At 44.7% G+C, this 22,071-nt stretch overlaps 1 protein-coding gene across 3 annotated transcripts in view; it reads left to right on the top strand.

The window, feature by feature from the left end:
- Positions 1 to 1,427: 1,427 nt before the first annotated feature.
- The window catches only part of LOC129865136 (bridge-like lipid transfer protein family member 3B), a 51,587-nt gene continuing 30,943 nt past the window's right edge, over positions 1,428 to 22,071 (top strand). The window contains exons 1-7 of one of the 3 annotated variants that reach the window (XM_055937637.1): positions 1,428 to 1,904; positions 12,631 to 12,793; positions 14,600 to 14,638; positions 18,603 to 18,694; positions 18,890 to 19,079; positions 19,178 to 19,318; positions 21,571 to 21,738. In XM_055937637.1, the coding sequence (XP_055793612.1) occupies positions 1,861 to 1,904; positions 12,631 to 12,793; positions 14,600 to 14,638; positions 18,603 to 18,694; positions 18,890 to 19,079; positions 19,178 to 19,318; positions 21,571 to 21,738 (837 nt within the window). In that variant the 5' untranslated portion in view covers positions 1,428 to 1,860. The remainder of the gene's footprint in view (positions 1,905 to 12,630; positions 12,794 to 14,599; positions 14,639 to 18,602; positions 18,695 to 18,889; positions 19,080 to 19,177; positions 19,319 to 21,570; positions 21,739 to 22,071) is intronic. The other 2 variants (XM_055937638.1, XM_055937639.1) reach the window with 2 other exon arrangements.

The raw sequence follows: 22,071 nt of genomic DNA on the forward strand, positions 1-22,071 counted from the left end.
AAAAAAAAAAGCATATTGTACACAACATGGATAACAAAACGCTCTGTTTTCTATTAATCGGTCACAAAATAATTGTTTTCACGTGTGTTTTTAAAGGTTTGATAAAAGTTGCAGGATGATATAGTTATCTGATATTTGTGCACTCCAAGCACTTTGGCCGTTGTCCAATAGAGTCTAACTGCAGACTCACAGGTCCATCATACCTCAGGCCCCTCTGTATACTGCCACCTACTGGTGGGACATAATATCTCAGGCCCTTCGTCTCAGGCTCCCCTCCAACGCCAGGACCCCCTCAGTGAGTACGGTTACATGCACACAATAAAGCGATTATTGTGGCTAGTCATATGAATATAATAGTTCAATTAAAAGGTTTACATGCTTTGCAAGAATAACAATTTCCCTAATAATCCTATGTATATGGACACATCTGAAATCAGGCTACCTGATGGAGCTCTGATAAATGCAGAAAATCAGCAATCAGAGACATGTTATTTTTGAGAAGCATATTTGATTCTTAGTTTGGACATATAAAATGTGAAAAATACTTCTAAGACGCATACATTCAGTTGTTCCGAACTCACTTCACTCACGCCATAGAGAGAGCCTTGCTCGGCTGGTGCTAGCACATGCACAGATCAAATACACTGCTGGAACTTCGATTAAGGTGTTTACATGTCCTAATAATTTGAAAGATTGCTCAGAAAACCAGGTGTTTTAATCAGTATATGCTTACTTTAATTTTGTCCTTACGCTGATTAAGATACAGTAAGCAGAGTAAGGTGTTTACATTACTATTTCATAATCTGCCTACTGCCATAATAATTTCAATATCTAATTATTGCCATGCATGTAAACACACTCACTGATATGACTATACTGCCAAAATGGCTGAATGAATGTTAGCATATCATTACAGCTTGTACACTTTGTTGCGGGGATCTTGATGCTTGTGTTTTACTGATACTTTGATATAATGGATTTCCCCTGACTGTCTATGCAATAAAAATGTGGGTCAAAAGGGAAATAAAAGTATTATCAGAGTTTTAAATTTAGCCTATGCCATCATTGTAGTATAATCATTGTGCAATGTTTTAGCTTAAAATTGGTGTGTAATCTGTTGTGTTGGATAGCAGATGTACGTGGGGGCGAAGGACACTGCGTACCGTTTATTGTGTATTAGTTTCGACCTAAAGTGAATTGTCAGTCGTTTGGACGCTATCCTCTCTGTGGTAAACAGAAAAAAAGATTCTGCTTAATGTGTCAGACCCGGAAGTGATGGTCCTGGCATTGGAGAGGGGCCTGAGAGGTGATGGGCCTGATAGATGAAAGCTGCAACTGGACCCCTCTCCCTGCCTTTGTCCACCAGAGGTCACTGAATGACAGTCTTTCGAGAGGAGACTGGAACTGGACTCACAGGTAGACCGTACCCCCGTCGGCGAAAAAAATCGCAGCAGCCCCACCCCCAAATATGTACTCAGCCACAGTAAAAACAGACAATTATGGTTTCACTTCTAAAATAAAACAATACATGGAACAGTGCTGACGTAATGCCTGAGTCATCCATGCTCCGCCCGCAAGTCTTGTATCTTTGACTTTGGTCGCCGCTGGCCCGCCCATCAGACATTGCACAGGCCGTGTTTCCAGGTGCTGTTGTAATGAAGATGGACTTTAGTACTAGTTGTCATGGCTTATATGCCTGCTGAAGCTAGCTAGCTGCGTCTCGGAGGTTTGGTTTTTCCTGTCTAATCTCCGTGTGAAGGGAGCGAGAACTGGGCTAGTCTCACGAAGACCACAAAAATGCACCCTGACTCGGAATTGAGAATTTGAACTGCATCGCTGGGATAAATAATTTATGCGGTCATGGCTGGGCTGATCAAGAAACAGATCCTCAAACACCTCTCCAGGTCAGTGTCAATCGATATGAACCAGGCGGAGAGACAAAATACAACTAACTCCCAAAGGGGTTTCATTTGGGAACCAAGTTAGCGCGTTAGCAGCGCTGTGCCATAGAGCGCGGGAGGCCACTGGCGGGGCACTCACTATGCTTGCGCAGCTGAACTTGGTTAGCGTAGCTAGCTAGCTAGCTAGCCAGTTACGAGCAAGTTTGCTTGTTGTTGGTTGTCAAAAACAAACCGGTGTTTGTCGTGTTTAGTTAGCTAACTAACTGGCTTGTTTGATAATTGGTTATGGCTAACCTTGCGTATTGTTAACGCAACTAATCTTCCTAGCCTAGGCTCCACCAGTACGTTAACATTAGCTGGCTAGCTATGTCCCGTTAATCAATGTTTAGCCAGATATAGCAAGTTTTCTATTTGCTAGGTTACATCAGTCAATGATTGTCATTAGCCACCTAGCTAGCTAGTTAGCCAGGTAAACTACACTGGTTAGCTAGCTAGCAGCATATGCTTCTGGCAGAGACAAACACGCCACGTACTGCACTGACAGCTAGGTCCATCCAACCAGGTCTCATAACATTTCGTATTATTCTGTTCATTTAGTAACATTGTTACGTTTCGTATGGTATGTATTCATTTTTGGTTGGCCATCACCCATTTCGTATGTTAAATTACAATTCGTATTATATGTTACGTATTCCCAAAACACTGTTACGAATTTTCAAAACGTATGATCTGTTACACATTCTAGCAAGGTGGCTAACATTAAGCTCGCTAACTTTAACTAGGTTAGGGGAAGGGTTAGCTAAGTAGTAGCTAAAAAGTAGTTGGTAAAATGCTAAAGTTGTCCATGATGATATTCAAACTTACAACCTTTTAGTTGCTAGACGTTCACGGTATACGCCCACCCGGAGCAACCAACCACCCCACTTTTGAGTTTTCCCTTAAAGTAACCATAGGTCTTATGTTACATATCATACTAAATATAGTGTCTCGGGTTTCCGTGCAGAATAATAGGAAATGCTCTGAGACCAGGTTGCCACATCGGGGAAAGTTAAGTCATTTTAGGCCATTTAATTTTTTTTACATTTTATTTAACCTTTATTTAACTAGGCAAGTCAGTTAAGAACAAATTCTTATTTACAATGACAGCCTACACCGGCCAAACATGGACGACGCTGGGCTAATTGTGCGCAGCCCTATGGGACTCCTAATCACGGCAGGTTGTGATACAGCCTGGAATCGAACCAGGGTGTCTAGTGACGCCCCTTAGACCGCTGCACCACTCGGGAGCCATTCTGAGTGGAACACACCAACTTTACTCTCTACTGCAGGGTTCTCGTCCTAATCAATACTTGATGATTAGTTGGTTATTTGAATCAGCAGTGTAGTGCTAGGGCAAAAAACTAAATGTGCACCCGGAGAGGCCCCAGGACTGAGATTGGAGAACTCTGCTCTATTGCACATTTGCCAAACTCATTCAACGGCGGGTTGAGTGTCTGCAGGTTTTGTTCCTCCCTTGTACTTGATTGATTAATTAAGATCACTGATTAGTAAGGAACTCCCCTCATCTGGTTGTCTAGGTCTTAATCAAAAATCAGCAGACACTCGGCCCTCCATGGATTGAGTTTGGCACCCCTGCTCTATTGTATTTACTTGCACCGGGGCTGTATGTATGTCTGCTCTTGCTTGCATTAGCAGTTTGGGATAATAATGCACCTTCCACAGCATAGAGATGACTAAGCACCTGTACACCTCATACACACATGCCTTGTTTGTTTGCCAGTACCATGGACACTGAGCAGGGAAGATAGAGGCCTTGGTTGTTGTAGTAGGCAAAGTTTCGCGCCACCTTTTCCCCTCACAAGTATTTGATAAAGGATTAATAGACACATTTAATCAGCTAGTGAAGTGTGAAATATTTTTCACGGGTCATGGAGAGAAAAGACTACACCTGAGACTGAGTCTACACAATATAGTCCCTATGTTTGCAACACAGTCATCAGTTGTCCTACCCATTGTTATCGACAGCTTTCAGCTAGGCACATGCATTATTTATTGTTCCAGGTTGGTGCCTCGAGGGAAGTTCATTGAAATCCTTACCCACTATATTTGAGGGGAGAACTTCTCCGTAATAACATAAGTTGCCCCATCACATTCAGTTGAAACTACCTACGACTGACTGATAATGATCCAAGAGCATTCACGTCCTTACACCTGTAGCTCCTAGAAAACTGGCTTTAAACAACACATAATAGCGCCTATAAAAATAAAAGCTTAGATAAAACCTTGAACCTTTTAGATGTAGGTTGAACCTCCCATGTTACCGGCTGGATAAGAATGAATGACTTGCAAACTGTTTTGGATTGACCTAGAACAGTAAGCTTTGTTATAGTCACACACAATGCAGTTAAACAAGTGTTGTAGCTTTAGAAAGGGGAAAGTGCATTATGCTTTTTAATGCATTGCTTCCTGCCATGCATTGTGAACAAAAGCCCTTGACTTTCATTATTGCCAGCGGAGCCCTTGGTATTTATGCGGCGAGGCTTTGATGGCTAGTGGTTGCTGTGTCCTTCATCGTCCCACAAACAATGGCCACAGCCAAGTTTTACATTCACAGCCATGACTGTCATTTCCTTTTAAGCCTTGTTCACACTGTAGGCCTTAATGCTCAAGTCAGTTTTGTATTTCAAATCTGTTTTGGAATACTGACTGTCCAAACAGCAAGTTAAAAATGACCAAATCCGATGTGTGTTCAGACATTTGCTGACATGGGTAAGCTAGTATTCATAGTAATGATGGGTCTGTGCAGTGGTGTAGACGGATTGGTGGTGGTGCTTCCTATCAGTTAGAAGTTATGTATCAATCTAAAGTGACAACAATGCCTGCCATGGATGTGTCCCAGTTGATTTGAATGTTTAAAATCATAGTGGAAGAACACTTTTAATGCCTCAAAGGATAAGATGATCCAACTTGAAAAATTAGTCATTTTTGGCTAGCCACAGCAGTCAACTAGCTAGCTAGGTAACAGTAGCTGTTTGGTAGCTGTTTCTAGCACATTCACTCGTTTGTAAACAATTAACAAGCTAGTTAGCTACCACTTTTTAAAATATTTTTTTTACTGTCAACATATGAGGCATATCTTGTTCCTAGATAGTAGCTAAGTTTGAAAACCACTTGAAGGCAAATAAATCGTATTTGACCATTGACATAAGTCGCATGGCCAGGAATCAGATTTGTATCTGATTTCAAACAGGCTATGAAGGTGGTTTGAAATGTGGCCTGAAATAACCAATTTTATGTGCTTTTGGCTATTAAGACTGCAGGAAAAAGAACAGATTTGAATCGGATATTCAACAAAATAGGATCTGACTCACTTCAAACTGCCAATGTGAACAAAGCTTTAGTGTCCTACAACATTGGATTGTGTGTGTACAATACTGTTAGCATCAGCAGGACCGGGGGAATTATGTCATTATTAGTTCCAAGGGTCGTTACGTGATTGGTCGTGCATTTGAAGCAGACCTGCTTGGAAGAAGCCAAACCCACTGCTCATTATAGTGATGTCAATGCTTGGGGCATATTCACCAGGGTTCCACTCAATGAGGTGCAACATATCAATGTTCAGATAGAAATATATAATGTAGAACAGCCATGCTTCTCTGTCATGTAGACTAGGATAACATCATGTCCGCTCTATACTAGGAGTGTTTCTATCTGCAATGAACTCCTGAAGGCAAGAGAGAAAGGCTGACTCTTGCCTTCGAGGCCTTGTTGTATGTCAAAACATTGGCCTTTGGGAACACACACACACACACAATGTGAGTGTGGCTGGTGGTGTGAGGTGTTTCCACCAACAGTGTGCTGCTCTCAGGTGGTCCCAAGGGTGAGTTGATGATGTCCCTCTCCCCATTAAACCAATAGGCTCAGGTATCGACGACCAGGGCCAGACACAGCAAGGTCTGGGGTTACATGCACACACACGCAGAGACTCTTAAACGTGCACGCATAAACAACACACACACACACACTGATGTGACCTTAAAGAAAACACACACAGAGGTGTGTGTGTGTGTGTGTGTGTGTGTGGTCCAGTCAGTATTGAGTGCGTCTGGGAGCCCTGGCCTGTGCTGTTAAATATTCATTCTACTGAGGCTCACTGTGATCAGGTGTCAACGTTGCTTCAGTCACATGCTCAGCTCTAGCCCCGTCTGTCTTTCTCTCGATGTATCTGTCCATCTCTTTCTCTTTACATCTTATCTTCTCCTCTGTCTGGCAGGCTATGTCAGTGTTACTCCTCAACATTTCATTCCTAGGGGACCCTAACTGTTGGTGAACATTTTTGTTCTAGCCCAGCACTAACATTTGATTCAACTATTGGTCTCTGTGGCACGGCTTGATGATGCGTGCAGGAATGTGACTGGACTGATGGGCGGATGATAGATGGAGGGATACCTACACACACACTGTGACACACACAGCCGCTAAATAAAAATATGAACCACAGGGTCAGAGTCGGAGAGAGAAGATGGAAAGGGGCTGGCTAGGAAGAGTGTTTTAATCTAAGAACATTCCAAAAATGACAGTGAGGAACATGCTTTGGGAAAAAGGTGCTGAAGTTTTGGAATTCAGTTATTTCCTTATTCATTCAAACCTGCTTGTGCTAACCAGCTTTGCAGGCTCAGTCAAAAGCAACACAGGAAACAAAAGTGACTAATGGAATGAGTTGCTTCTCGAAGGGAAACCGTTTAACACACAGCCTTTGTGGAGTTAGGTCTACTTTACTAGCTTAAAGACTTGGGCGTCATTTGCAATAAAGAAATAAGGCCTATTTTCTCCACAATAACTCATAGAAAATAGTGTATCCAAAATGGATGCTAGTGTACTTGATAGTGAAGAAGAAACCAATTGGAACACATGATATAAGGACATTAACTAGAAGACTTAAGACAGTGTTTTCAAAATGGACGCGCCACTATCAAATCAGTTTGTGTCACGTGCGCTGTAGCCGACCTTACAGTGAAATGCTTACTTACAGGCTCTAACCAATAGTGCTAAAATGGTGATAGGTGAACAATATCCAATATACTAGTCCACTTCATGGAATAGACTCTGAAACAATATGAAAACACTAACAGAAGGCAGTGTTGTGATAACGGCCACATGTTTAATAGAGTAAAGACATTGTTAGGAGCACACACGCCAACTCAATGAAGACCGTGTTGTCAGATTGGACACAAGCGTTACTTAGGCTTAATAAAATCAAGGCCATTACTCCAGCACCAGGGCAGGTTTCATTGGTCTATTTCCAGTGAGTTGTGAGAACAGAAACAGATCATCTGCAGTTAGATCATAGGTTCATCTAATCAAGTTGATTTTCTAATTTAATCTGAAGAATGGACTCGTGCGCACACACACACTTTCTATCTTTGCCGAGACTACTGAATTGAATACGTTCTGCCAGGCGACTGGTTTATCCCTCAAAGAATAACCCACATGTGTGTCTGTGTATCCTGAGGAAGGTTGCGCCAGACAAAGTGACCTTGTCATCCCTTGTTTAGATTGAATCAGTCAAAGGTGGGGGATCTCCTGTGGGTCCGACGACAATACACACATCAGCAACGAACCGTGTGGCCAACCGAATGGCGCACACACAGGGCTCCGGAGCAATGTAATATTTATGGCTCTGATGGAAGCAGGGAGAAGGTTAGCCTTACAGGCCCCAATTACAAAACCTGTAGAGACCATGGCCAAAAGTTGTGTGTGTAATAAAAACACACACCAACACCAGCTATGACGGTGAAGAGTGGGTGAATCATGCTAATATAAATGAGGAGTATGGGTGTTAACCCTGGTGCCTTGGCTTAATTTAACCTGGCCTCGCCTAATACCTCAGCCACCTAATCATCCACCTCAATCCAGTTAGTCTCCTTCAACTTCGGTTGTAAAATAATTTATTTAATACCTCTACTCTAGGGCAGATTCTAACAATGTTTTAGGGTATTTTTACTGTCTTCTAATATTTTTTTGTCCCATTTGAGACTGAACAAAACAGCCAACAAAGATCAGCACACAATTTAGTCATGGAACTTCTACAGTCGTGGCCAAAAGTTTTGAGAATGACACAAATATTAATTTCCACAAAGTTTGCTGCTTCAGTATCTTTAGATATTTTTGTCAGATGTTACTATGGAATACTGAAGTATAATTACAAGCATGTCATAAGTGTCAAAGGCTTTTATTGACAATTACATGAAGTTGATGCAAGAGTCAATATTTGCAGTGTTGACCCTTCTTTTTCAAGACCTCTGCAATCCGCCCTGGCATGCTGTTAATTAACTTCTGGGCCATATCCTGACTGATGGCAGCCCATTCTTGCATAATCAATGCTTGGAGTTTGTCAGAATTTGTGGGGTTTTGTTTGTCCACCCGCCTCTTGAGGATTGACCACAAGTTCTCAATGGGATTAAGGTCTGGGGAGTTTCCTGGCCATGGACCCACAATATCAATGTTTTGTTCCCCGAGCCACTTAGTTATCACTTTTGCCTTATGGCAAGGTGCTCCATCATGCTGGAAAAAGCATTGTTCGTCACCAAACTGTTCCTGGATGGTTGGGAGAAGTTGCTCTCGGAGGATGTGTTGGTACCATTCTTTATTCATGGCTGTGTTCTTAGGCAAAATCGTGAGTGATCCCACTCCCCTTGGCTGAGAAGCAACCCCACACATGAATGTTCTCAGGATACTTTACTGCTGGTATGACACAGGACTGATGGTGGCGCTCACCTTGTCTTCTCCGGACAAGCTTTTTTTCCAGCTGCCCCAAACAATCGGAAAGGGGATTCATCAGAAAAAATCACTTTACCCCAGTCCTCAGCAGTCCAATCCCTGTAACTTTTGCAGAATATCAGTCTGATGTTTTTTCTGGAGAGAAGTGGCTTCTTTTGCTGCCCTTGACACCAGGCCATCCTCCAAAAGTCTTAGCCTCACCTTGCGTGCAGATGCACTCACACCTGCCTGCTGCCATTCCCAAGCAAGCACTGTACTGGTGGTGCCCTGATCCCGCAGCTGAATCAACTTTAGGAGACGGTCCTGGCGCTTGCTGGACTTTCTTGGGCGCCCTGAAGGATTCACAACAATTGAACCGCTCTCCTTGAAGTTTTTGATGATCCGATAAATGGTTAATTTAGGTGCAATCTTACTGGCAGCAATATCCTTGCCTGTGAAGCCCTTTTTGTGCAAAGCAATGATGACGGCACGTGTTTCCTTGCAGGTAACCATGATTGACAGAGGAAGAACAATGATTTCAAGCACCACCCTCCTTTTGAAGCTTCCTGTCTGTTATTTGACCTCAATCAGCATGACAGAGTGATCTCCAGCCTTGTCCTCGTCAACACTCACACCTGTGTTAACGAGAGAATCACTGACATGTCAGCTGGTCCTTTTGTGGCATGTCTGAAATGCAGTGGAAATGTTTTTTGGGTATTCAGTTCATTTGCATGGCAAGGAGGGACTTTGCAATTAATTGCAATTTCATCTGATCACTCTTTATAACATTCTGGAGTATATGCAAATTGCCATCATACAAACTGAGGCAGCAGACTTTGAAAATTAATATTTGTGTCATTCTCAACTTTTGGCCACGACTGTAGAACCCACTCGGCAGAAAAGTAACCTACATTAGAAAAAACTAAAAAAGATCTCCTAGAAAGGTTAGCCCATATAAGGGAACTACCTAAACAAAAGCTTGATCAGGAATGAGGTAGGTACAGGGGAAGTTTAATGAGCTGTTTCCAGTCATTCTGTCTGGGCGCGCGTGTGATAGGCCAGAGAAACTGATCGGATCTTGCAACTTCCTTATGGCCACAGTCCGCAACACAACTGACCGAAGTATAAGAGTTCGCTGTACCAGAACTCTCTCTCTCGCGTGCGCGCGCGTGTGTGTGTGTGGCCCGTTCACACTGTTCCTCTGCTCCGCACGCTCTGCTGAGAGTCTTGACTAGATGAATAATTTACTAGAAAGGGAGTTGCTGCCCCAAATCACAGATCTAGGATCAACTTACCCTCCACAAATGAATCATGCTATATAAGTTACCAGGCCATCGGTTGTATCAGAGTTGTGAATCTGTCTAGCGGTTATTAAAATATTGGTTAAAGGATGTTATTTAAATGTTGGCTGAATGTTGCAGCACAGTTGGGAGCTTTTAGATCTGGTTCTATTTAAGAGCATGGTGCTTCTATCTATCTGTGTCAGATTAGCTGCCTGCCAACCAGGTAGCTAACAAGATTACAGCAGTCAAACTGTGGCAGTCTGCTTCAATAACATTTGTGTGTGTGTTGACAGTGTGTCGTCGTGCTTAGGTTGTGGTGTAATGTAGATCGATAAAATGAGAGTTAACGTAGTCAAACAGGCTGTATATGGACACACACACTTGTGGTGTACGAACACACACAGGTTGTTGTGTGTAATGTGGATTGATAAAATCTGTCTGGGTTACTGGGAATTCTTTATCTGTAAACAGTAATTAAGACAATGACCTTTTGCCTGGTATGTGGGTGTTTGGCTAACTACTAACCACAAACTGTGTTAGGGAGTCTAGGGACTATGGCACAAGGTCATGGGCACAGTGTGTGTTGGAGCTTTGAGCGGGACCTAGCGATGGAACCCACCCATGCGCACCCAGGACACACACTCATTGGCTGTGCTACCTCTGAAAGATATGAGTTGGGAAACCCTTACAGTTGAGACAGTGTGACCCCAAAGTTCACACACACCCATGAGTACGGTTGTTTTAAGAGGCAGCAGACATGTCACTGTCTCCCTCTTTTCCAAGTCTGTACTTTGACTTTCAGCAGAACTCTATAATGTTCCATAACATACCTATAGGCCTACCTCATCTCTCTCTGTTTTACTATCTGGCCTCTCCCCTGGGTACTGGTATTTATTAGGATCCCCATTAGCCGCTGAAAAAGCATCAGCTACTCTTCCTGGGGTCCACATGAAACATGACCTAGTACAGAACATTATTAGTCAAGGACTGAAATACATACATTTAAAACATCCCACCTAGCCTACATATCAGTATATGCACAATATCTAGGTCTAATACATAGTACAGTGCAAATTACAATTCAAGAGATGTATATAAAACATGGTTGTCTCTCCACAGGGCCCTTTGTGCAGTTAGGTGTTCTTTTTATCTGTTTTTAATCCTAGCTTGAGTTACCTGGGGTGGCAGAGTTCCATGTAGTCATGACTATTTAACACTGTGTTTCCCAGCCTCTGTTCTGGACCTGGGGACTTTGAAGAGACCTGATTGCATGTCTTGTGTTGTACCGATGAGTGTCCAAACTGTGTGCCAACTGCAAGAACAGACAGTTCGGTACCTTCAACACATCACACCTCACACAAAGACCAATAGTGATGCAGTCAATCTATCCTCAACTTTGAGGCAGGAGAGATTGACGTGCATGTTACTGACATTCACCCTCCGTGTACATCTAAGTGCGATACGTGCTGCTTTGGTCTGAATCAACTGCAATTTATCTGTGTCCTTTGCCACACATGACCACACAGCTGGGCAGTAGTCAAGGTGCAACAAAACTAGGGCCTGTAGGATCTGTCTGGACAGACCTCTTCTCATTTTAGCAACCATTGAGTGTATGTTTTGATCATGAAAGCTTGCTATCTAGGGTTACACCCAGCAGTTTAGTCTCCTCAACTTGCTCAATAGCCACATTATTCAATAATAGATTTAAAAAAGGTTTAGTGTTGAGAGAGTAATTTCTCCCCAAAATTATGCTATTAGTTTTGATATTTAGCACCAGCCTATTGCTAGTTACCAATTCTAAAACTGACTGGAGATCAATGTTAAGAGTGTCAGTTATTTATTTTACTGTTGTAGCCGACGTGTATACTGTTGAGTCGTCATCGTACATTGACACACAGGCCTTATTCAAGGTCAGTGGAAGGTCATTTGTAAAAACAGAAAACAATGGCCCAGCAGGCTGCCCTGCGGTACACCACACTGAAATTAATTTGAATGAGATAGGCTTCCATTAACGAAAACCCTCTGAGTTTTATTAAATAGGTAACTCTCAGTCCATAAGGCAGATGATGCTAATCGATAACACCTATGTTTTTTTCAGCAATAGGTTATGATCAATGACATCAAAAGCTGCACTGAAGTCTAACAAAACAGTTCCCACTATCTTCTTAATATCAATTTCTTTCAGCTAAACTTCAGTCATTTGTCAGTGCCGAGCATGTTGAGTGCCCTTCCCAATAAGCATGCAGAAAGTCTGTTGTTAATTAGTTTTCTGTAAAATAACTTTAATTGATCAACAACAAAAAAATAAAAGTTTGCTCACCACTTTTAACAGGCTGATTTGGTTGGCTCCCTTGTCTCTTCTAGACTATCCCCCTCTCTTCTGTCTTTCTTTCCTTGTCCATTATCTTTCTTGTCCGATGAGTGTCCGAACTGTGTGCCAACTGCCTTTATTTTTCTCTCTTCTCCCTGGTGGTGAGGGAGAGAGGGACTGTACTCTAATGAATTGTGCCAATAAAGGAGAGGGAATTGCATTTAACCTGTCTATCTTAAGCTTAGTCTCTCCCTCCCAAAAGCAAGGGTGTCTTGTATTTGTAGTTATGATGATGTATGTTAAGGGCTTCTTTCCTTGATGTTGAATGAATAACAACAATACTAATTTTCCCCTCTCCTTCCTCCTCCCCCTGCAGGTTTGCTAAGAACCTGTCCCCAGACAAGATCAACCTGAGCACGTTGAAGGGCGAGGGCCAGCTCACCAACCTGGAGCTGGATGAGGAGGTTCTGCAGAGCATGTTGGACCTGCCCACCTGGCTGGCCATCAACAAAGTGGGCTGCAACAAGGCTGCCATCCGGGTAAGAGAGAGGGAGACACACACACCTGCACTCTGGGCAGTGCTTTCGCCCTTTGTCCCGCTCCTCAGATGGACCCCACCATCTTAGTCCATATTTCAATTTTACTGTCTGCTACCTCATCTCTCTCCCCCTGCCCACCCTCTCTCACCCCCCAATCTCACTCTCTCCCACTCTCTTTCATTCTCCTTTGCCTCCATCGTAATGATAGCGGTGGATATAGAAGTGCACTGAGAGGAACTGTGTGTGTGAATGTCTGTATGCGCACATCTGACACTCCCTGGAGTGAATGGAGCAGCATCTCTACTACAGGTCTCTACTACCAGCATTCTCCTTCCTCTTCTGAAACCCCCTCTGTTTTCTTTGCGCTAATGCTAACGCTCTGCTGTCTCGGAACTTTATCTTATCCCTGTCTCATGACCTTCCTTTTTACATAGCAGGCAATATATTCTAACAAGTAGAGTGGGGAGCCGCCCAGCGATGAAACTGTGAAAGGATAAAGTTTTGTCTTCTGAAATTGCCTCAAGTTAAGTCTGTCTGGCTGTTTTCCTAGACGAGGCCCATTGAGTGTCACTAACTTAGTTTTATTGATGTGTCACACTCGCTGTGCATTGTCCTTGGTGCAATGCTGCAGTCGTAATGGCCCAATCATTGAGGTAATGCGTGCTTGCATGCGCGTCTGTGTACCTGGTCCTCGGTGGCCATGCTCTTCCTCTGGTGAGCAGACTTGTCCATGGCCTCGCTGAGTGACTTGGCGTACTGGACCATGGCTTTGAGCTGGGAGTCAGTCAGCACCCACAGCAGGTCATCTAGGATCAGGATCAGCTTAGAGGCCACCACGTTAGTCCTTGGCTTTTTGCCAGTGCGTCACAGAGTTCTGGTCATTTAGCCAATAGGAACAGTGAAATAGTGGGCTTGGGCCCACTTAGCCGGGGAGGACCAGTGGGCTTGGGCCAAGCGGAACCTGCAGCTCATAGCTCCCACTGATCTAGAGAGAAAAAGAGGGTGTGTGGGTCCCCCAGCTGTAGTTTAACTCCTCTAACTCTTAGAGTGATCTCTTCTATAGCCTGTCTGATTTAGATGCCAACACGCATACAGTTGCGCACACCATCTTCTGTTACAATACACATGCCCATCCTCATTGGAGCGGACACACAAACCCACAACTCAGGCACCCAAAAACTGTTCATCTCCTTGTCTAAATCTCTACTCCAACCTCACCTACAGGTGCAGGCTCTGCTAAACCATTTCAGTACAATGACTGAAGAAGTTAAATACAGTTTTAGTGTAGTAATTCAATTAGCGTCACTTATCTAAATATTTATTTCAGTGTTTATAGCCTTTTAAAGGGGAGTCACTCGTGGGGGTAGATGAACATGCCCAAATCTGCAGATTACTCTTTGGCGTAAAAGCTATTTGATTTGACACGGGCATGATTAAGCGGGTCCGCTCCGAGGGATTAGTGTAGTTTGGGGAGGAGTGGAATGTGCTGGCACTCTGACTGCTTCTCTAGACTGTCTCCTTGATTCATTCTCTTGGAGCGGCCCAATTCCATTCATTTCAGCTGATTTACATTCACAGCGATTACATTTATTTCAGGAATAGACACATTCATATGTATTTCAGAAAAATATATAAGGAATATGGGACTATTTAGCACATAGGTTAATTACAAGAAAATATGATCATATTTTGGCTGTGCCGATGTTGTTGGGCCGACTAGATTGCAGGTGTATGATATTGAACCAATATTACTGTCACTTATCTGAGCTTGACTGCCTGACTCTAATTCCTTGTCTTCATTGACAGATCCCATGGACCAAGCTGAAGACCCACCCCATCTCTCTGGTAAGTCCCGCCCTCTTCCCCCTATTGCTGAAACATTACAACTGTTTTAGCCACTTGTCCCCCCCCCCCCTAAAAAAAAAAAGGCACGTAACATCATGGGCAAATAAGGTGACTGAGGATTGTGTTGTATGACGCAAGGAACCAAAATAACCTTCATTATTATCACTGGTATTGAGAAATGGAAGGCTGCTGCTCTCTGATCCCATGTATTATACACCGTCTCCTGCCGTTGTGGCCTTGAGCAAGGCACTTAACTCCCCACAAAGTAAAATACTGCCCTGATAGCCTATTGTATAAAACACGTGCTCCGTCAACCCTCCATCTGGAGAGCTACTGTATAAAACACGTGCTCCGTCAACCCTCCATCTGGAGAGCTACTGTATAAAACACGTGCTCCGTCAACCCTCCATCTGGAGAGCTACTGTATAAAACACGTGCTCCGTCAACCCTCCATCTGGAGAGCTACTGTATAAAACACGTGCTCCGTCAACCCTCCATCTGGAGAGCTACTGTATAAAACACGTGCTCCGTCAACCCTCCATCTGGAGAGCTACTGTATAAAACACGGGCTCCGTCAACCCTCCATCTGGAGAGCTACTGTATAAAACACGGGCTCCGTCAACCCTCCATCTGGAGAGCTACTGTATAAAACACGTGCTCCGTCAACCCTCCATCTGGAGAGCTACTGTATAAAACACGGGCTCCGTCAACCCTCCATCTGGAGAGCTACTGTATAAAACACGGGCTCCGTCAACCCTCCATCTGGAGAGCTATTGTATAAAACACGGGCTCCGTCAACCCTCCATCTGGAGAGCTACTGTATAAAACACGGGCTCCGTCAACCCTCCATCTGGAGAGCTATTGTATAAAACACGGGCTCCGTCAACCCTCCATCTGGAGAGCTACTGTATAAAACACGGGCTCCGTCAACCCTCCATCTGGAGAGCTATTGTATAAAACACGGGCTCCGTCAACCCTCCATCTGGAGAGCTACTGTATAAAACACGGGCTCCGTCAACCCTCCATCTGGAGAGCTATTGTATAAAACACGGGCTCCGTCAACCCTCCATCTGGAGAGCTACTGTATAAAACACGGGCTCCGTCAACCCTCCATCTGGAGAGCTACTGTATAAAACACGGGCTCCGTCAACCCTCCATCTGGAGAGCTACTGTATAAAACACGGGCTCCGTCAACCCTCCATCTGGAGAGCTACTGTATAAAACACGTGCTCCGTCAACCCTCCATCTGGAGAGCTACTGTATAAAACACGGGCTCCGTCAACCCTCCATCTGGAGAGCTACTGTATAAAACACGGGCTCCGTCAACCCTCCATCTGGAGAGCTATTGTATAAAACACGGGCTCCGTCAACCCTCCATCTGGAGAGCTACTGTATAAAACACGGGCTCCGTCAACCCTCCATCTGGAGAGCTATTGTATAAAACACGGGCTCCGTCAACCCTCCATCTGGAGAGCTACTGTATAAAACACGGGCTCCGTCAACCCTCCATCTGGAGAGCTACTGTATAAAACACGGGCTCCGTCAACCCTCCATCTGGAGAGCTACTGTATAAAACACGGGCTCCGTCAACCCTCCATCTGGAGAGCTACTGGGAGTGCAGTTTGTTTAGAACAAAATTGTTTCCCCTTTTTTCTCCCCTATTTTGATTTTGTCTCGTCGCTGCAACTCCCCAACGTGCTCGGGAGGCGAAGGCCGAGTCATGCGCCCCCCCCCCCCCCCCCCCCTCAGACTCTGTCACGTCTGTCACATGTGCTCAGTGTGAACCTGCTTTCATCTGTGAAGAGCACAGGGCACCAGTGGCGAATTTGCCAATCTTGGTGTTCTCTGGCAAATGCCAAACGTCCTGCACGGTGTTGGGCTGTAAGCACAACCCCCACCTGTGGACGTCGGGCCCTCATACCACCCTCATGGAGTCTGTTTCTGACCGATTGAGCAGACACATGCACATTTGTGGCCTGCTGGAGGTCATTATGCAGGGCTCTGGCAGTGCTCCTCCTGCTCAAAGGCGGAGGTAGCGGTCCTGCTGCTGGGTTGTTGCCCTCCTACAGTCTCCTCCACGTCTCCTGATGTACTGGCCTGTCTCCTGGTAGCGCCTTCATGCTCTGGACACTACGCTGACAGACACAGCAAACCTTTTTGCCACAGCTCGCATTGATGTGCCATCCTGGATGAGCTGCACTACCTGAGCCACTTGTGTGGGTTGTAGACTCAGTCTCATGCTACCACTAGAGTGAGAGCACCGCCAGCATTCAAAAGTGACCAAAACATCAGCCAGGAAGCATAGGAACTGAGAAGTGGTCTGTGGTCACCACCTGCAGAATCACTCCTGTTTTGGGGGTGTCTTGCTAATTGCCTATAATTTCCACCTTTTGTCTATTCCATTTGCACAACAGCATGTGAAATGTATTGTCAATCAGTGTTGCTTCCTAAGTGGACAGTTTGATTTCACAGAAGTGTGATTGACTTGGAGTTACATTGTGTTGTTTAAGTGTTCCCTTTATTTTTTTGAGCAGTGTATTTAAAATTGTCAGAATTACATGGCCAGTATTGAATAGAGGAGAATCCAAGCCAATTTTGTGCGTTTGTGACTGTTTTTCACTTGGAGTATGCAGCACTGGTTTCATCAACTATGCACCTGTATCAACTGTGTGTCGGCCATTTGCGGTTATACACAAGTGCCGGTGGAAAGTTATTTTAGGACATCGGATATGACAATGACATTAATACATGCTAATAGCTAACTAGCGAGATAACCAGACAAACTACAATATGTTTTGAATTGGCCATCTACACTGAACAAAAATATAAACAACATGTTAAGTGTTGGTTTCATGAGCTGAAAAAAAGTATACATTTTTACATCCCTGTTAGTGAGCATTTCTCCTTTGCATATCAAGAAGCTGATTAACAGCATGCTCATTACACAGGTGCATCTTTTGCTAGGGACAATAAAAGGCCACAGATGTCTTAAGTTTTGAGGGAGCGTACAATTGGCATGTTGACTGCAGGAATGTCCACCAGAGCTGTTGGCAGAGAATTGACTGTTCATTTCCATACCATAAGCTGCCTTCAAGGTCGTTTTAGAGAATTTGGCAGTACTTCCAACCGGCCTCACAACCTCAGACCACGTGTAACCACGCCAGCCCAAGACCTCCACATCCGGGTTCTTCACCTGCGGGATCGCTGCCTGTAATAAAGCCATATTGTTGGGAAAAACTCATTCTGATTGGCTGGGCCTGGCTTCCCAATGGGCGGGCCTATCCCCACCCATGGCTCTGCCCCTGCCCAGTCATGTGAAATCCATAGATTAGGACCTAATGAATTTATTTCAATTGACTAATTTCCTGATATGTTGCATCTTGCCTTTTATATTTTTGTTCAGTATAGTTAACCAGACAAACTACACTGTTATTTTACCTGCTGCACAAATGCCTCTCTCTCTCTCCCCCCTCTGACAACGGCCCACTGGCACACGCAAGTGATGTGAACACCATTACTTTTTTTAGGATTTGCATTGCTGACAAAAAAATGAGCTATAACTGGGCAAATAAATCATTAATTAGCAATAAATATCAACAAATGTGCAAACACGGGTATGTTCGCTTTGATCTCAAAAACACATCTCGTGACTGTGATTGAAAGACCGCACGTGCCTGTCAATAAAGGCCTACAATAATTCTCCTCTGAAGTGCTCTGCAGAGATTGAGGCCAGTGTGCTACACACTGTATCTGGATGACACTCATCCACTTCTGATAGCCTCATTGTGCAAAAATCCCAAACCTTTTTTTATTTTCTTGTCCATTCCAACTTAATCTATGTTCTTCATGTCTGACAATTGTTTTTACTTGCACGGGCAAGCAGACAACCTTTAATGTCTAGCCCTGGTGTGTGTGTGTGTGTGTGTGTGTGTGTGTGGTAATCGTCTGCATCTCTGTCTCCCAGACCCTGGACAAGGTGGTAATGGAGATGAGCACCTGTGATGAGCCCCGCCCTCCCAACGGCCCATCTCCCATAGCAACGGCCTCGGGGCAAAGGTGGGAGCTGGCTCTCTTTTTCTCCCCCCCCTTCAGAGAGTAGTTGTGTGTGCATGAGTGAGTAAGTGTGTGGTGTTTGTCTGCCTGTCCACGTGCGATGGGGCTGAAAAATACTTGACTAAAAAACACCTGCATTCAGTTCATCCAAATCCAGCCTTCAATTGCCTACCTCCTCCTCTTCCCCCACTCCCCCAGTGAGTATGGCTTTGCTGAGAAGGTGGTGGAGGGCATCTCTCTGTCCATCAACTCCATCGTGGTGAAGATCAGTGCCAAGGCGTTCAACGCCTCCTTTGAGTTGAGCCAGCTGCAGGTCTACTCTGTCAACACCAGCTGGAGCCTGTCAGACCTCCGCTTCACACGCATACAGGACCCACACAGAGGAGAGGTGGGTGCACTGCATACACACATGGCATGGAAGTGTGTGTGTAACCACGGTAACCCAATGTGTGTGTGTGTAACCATGGCTACCTGTGCGTCCCTCAGATCCTGACGTTTAAGGAGATCAGCTGGCAGATGATCCGCATCGAGGCGGACGCCATCCAGAGTGCCCAGAACGAGATGCTGAGTGCCCCCATCCGCCTGATCACCAACCAGTCCAAGATCAGAGTCACCCTGAAAAGACGGGTACAATACGCCACACACATGCAGACATGCGGGCAAGGAAACACATCAACACACTTGGGTGCAAACACACACACCTGCCTCATCACCAACCAGTCCAAGATTAGATGTCACTCTGAAGAGGCCGGTAGGACGCACACAAAGCACACTGATACACACTGACCCGAAATCAGTGGCACTCTGAAGAGACTGGTAGGACACACACTGCACATACGACGCAGTCACACGCACACACATCCGCCTCATCACCAACCAGTCCAAGATCAGTTGCTCTCAAGAGACGGGTACGACACACACACACGGCGCAGTCACACTCACACTCAGAACAGTCCTTGGTCTAATAGAATAGAGAACACTGTGGGTCAACAGCCTGCAGAATCAGCTTCAGTAAACAGATCTTTATCTCACACACCAGCAATCCCTGCAGCCACTGTGTGTTTAAACAGATAAGTGTGTGTGGGTTGTATGCACACTCCTTTGTCTGTGTGTGTGAAAACAAAGATGTACCAGATGAATGTGTGCTGAGTATGTACTTTCTCCAGTCAGTCATGGATATGGAGTGTCTGTTTTCTCCAGTCAGTCAGTCAGTCAGTCAGTCAGTCAGTCAGTCAGTCAGTCATGGATATGGAGTGTCTGTTTTCGTCAGTCAGTCAGTCAGTCAGTCATGGATATGGAGTGTCTGTTTTCGTCAGTCAGTCAGTCATGGATATGGAGTGTCTGTTTTCGTCAGTCAGTCAGTCAGTCATGGATATGGAGTGTCTGTTTTCGTCAGTCAGTCAGTCAGTCAGTCATGGATATGGAGTGTCTGTTTTCGTCAGTCAGTCAGTCAGTCATCATGGATATGGAGTGTCTGTGTCAGTCAGTCAGTCAGTCAGTCAGTCATGGATATGGAGTGTCTGTTTCAGTCAGTCAGTCAGTCATGGATATGGAGTGTCTGTGTCAGTCAGTCAGTCAGTCATGGATATGGAGTGTCTGTGTCAGTCAGTCAGTCAGTCAGTCAGTCAGTCAGTCATGGATATGGAGTGTCTGTTTTCGTCAGTCAGTCAGTCATCATGGATATGGAGTGTCTGTTTCAGTCAGTCAGTCAGTCATGGATATGGAGTGTCTGTTTCCGTCAGTCAGTCAGTCAGTCATGGATATGGAGTGTCTGTTTTCGTCAGTCAGTCAGTCATGGATATGGAGTGTCTGTTTTCGTCAGTCAGTCAGTCATGGATATGGAGTGTCTGTTTCCGTCAGTCAGTCAGTCAGTCATGGATATGGAGTGTCTGTTTTCGTCAGTCAGTCAGTCATGGATATGGAGTGTATGTTTTCGTCAGTCAGTCAGTCATGGATATGGAGTGTCTGTTTTCGTCAGTCAGTCAGTCAGTCAGTCAGTCAGTCATGGATATGGAGTGTATGTTTTCGTCAGTCATCATGGATATGGAGTGTCTGTTTTCGTCAGTCAGTCAGTCAGTCAGTCAGTCATGGATATGGAGTGTCTGTTTTCGTCAGTCAGTCAGTCATGGATATGGAGTGTATGTTTTCGTCAGTCATCATGGATATGGAGTGTCTGTTTTCGTCAGTCAGTCATCATGGATATGGAGTGTCTGTTTTCGTCAGTCAGTCATCATGGATATGGAGTGTCTGTTTTCGTCAGTCAGTCATCATGGATATGGAGTGTCTGTTTTCGTCAGTCAGTCATCATGGATATGGAGTGTCTGTTTTCGTCAGTCAGTCAGTCATGGATATGGAGTGTATGTTTTCGTCAGTCATCATGGATATGGAGTGTCTGTTTTCGTCAGTCAGTCAGTCATGGATATGGAGTGTATGTTTTCGTCAGTCATCATGGATATGGAGTGTATGTTTTCGTCAGTCAGTCAGTCATGGATATGGAGTGTATGTTTTCGTCAGTCAGTCAGTCAGTCAGTCAGTCATGGATATGGAGTGTCTGTTTTCGTCAGTCAGTCATGGATATGGAGTGTCTGTTTTCGTCAGTCAGTCAGTCATGGATATGGAGTGTGTGTTTTCTCTAGTCTGATGACTTTTATTAGATCACCCATTGATGAATGCACCTTCTGAAAACACTGTTTTGGTTCAACACAAGAAGTAATGTGTGTATCTTCAGATGAAGGACTGAAATGTGGTGTGTCTGTATCCTGTATGTATAAAGCATGTGGTGTGTGGTCTATATATAATGAGTATTAATGTTTGTCTTTTGTAATGAGTATTAATGTCTTTTGTATGTAATAATCTATGTAGAATGTGTTTATCTCCAGTCCAAGGACTGTAAAGTGGTGGCCTCTAAGCTGATCCTGATCCTAGATGACCTGCTGTGGGTGCTGACTGACTCCCAGCTCAAAGCCATGGTCCAGTACGCCAAGTCACTCAGCGAGGCCATGGACAAGTCTGCTCAGCAGAGGAAGAGCATGGCCACCGAGGACCAGGTACACACGTATGCAGGCGCACGTAGGCAAGGACACACACACGCTCACTCACGTAGGCAGGTAGACACACGGGCGCACACAGGCCAAGAAGCGCACACAGGTAGGCAGATACATATACACACACACACACACATACACTTACTTAACTGAAGCAGCTAGCTATGAGCTCAGTCACTCCTCTCTGTCAGACAGACCTACAGTGGAGAAATGATTTGCCCCAGTCGTGTAACCTTCTGTCCACACTTAGAGTAGATGCCAAAATCTTTCTCTCCCTCCCTCTTTCTTCCTCCCCATCTCTCTCGCTCTCTCTGTTATGGTCTGGTAATTAGTCCT

The sequence above is a fragment of the Salvelinus fontinalis genome, chromosome 11 (assembly GCF_029448725.1).
Source record: "Salvelinus fontinalis isolate EN_2023a chromosome 11, ASM2944872v1, whole genome shotgun sequence".
NCBI lineage: Eukaryota > Metazoa > Chordata > Actinopteri > Salmoniformes > Salmonidae > Salvelinus > Salvelinus fontinalis.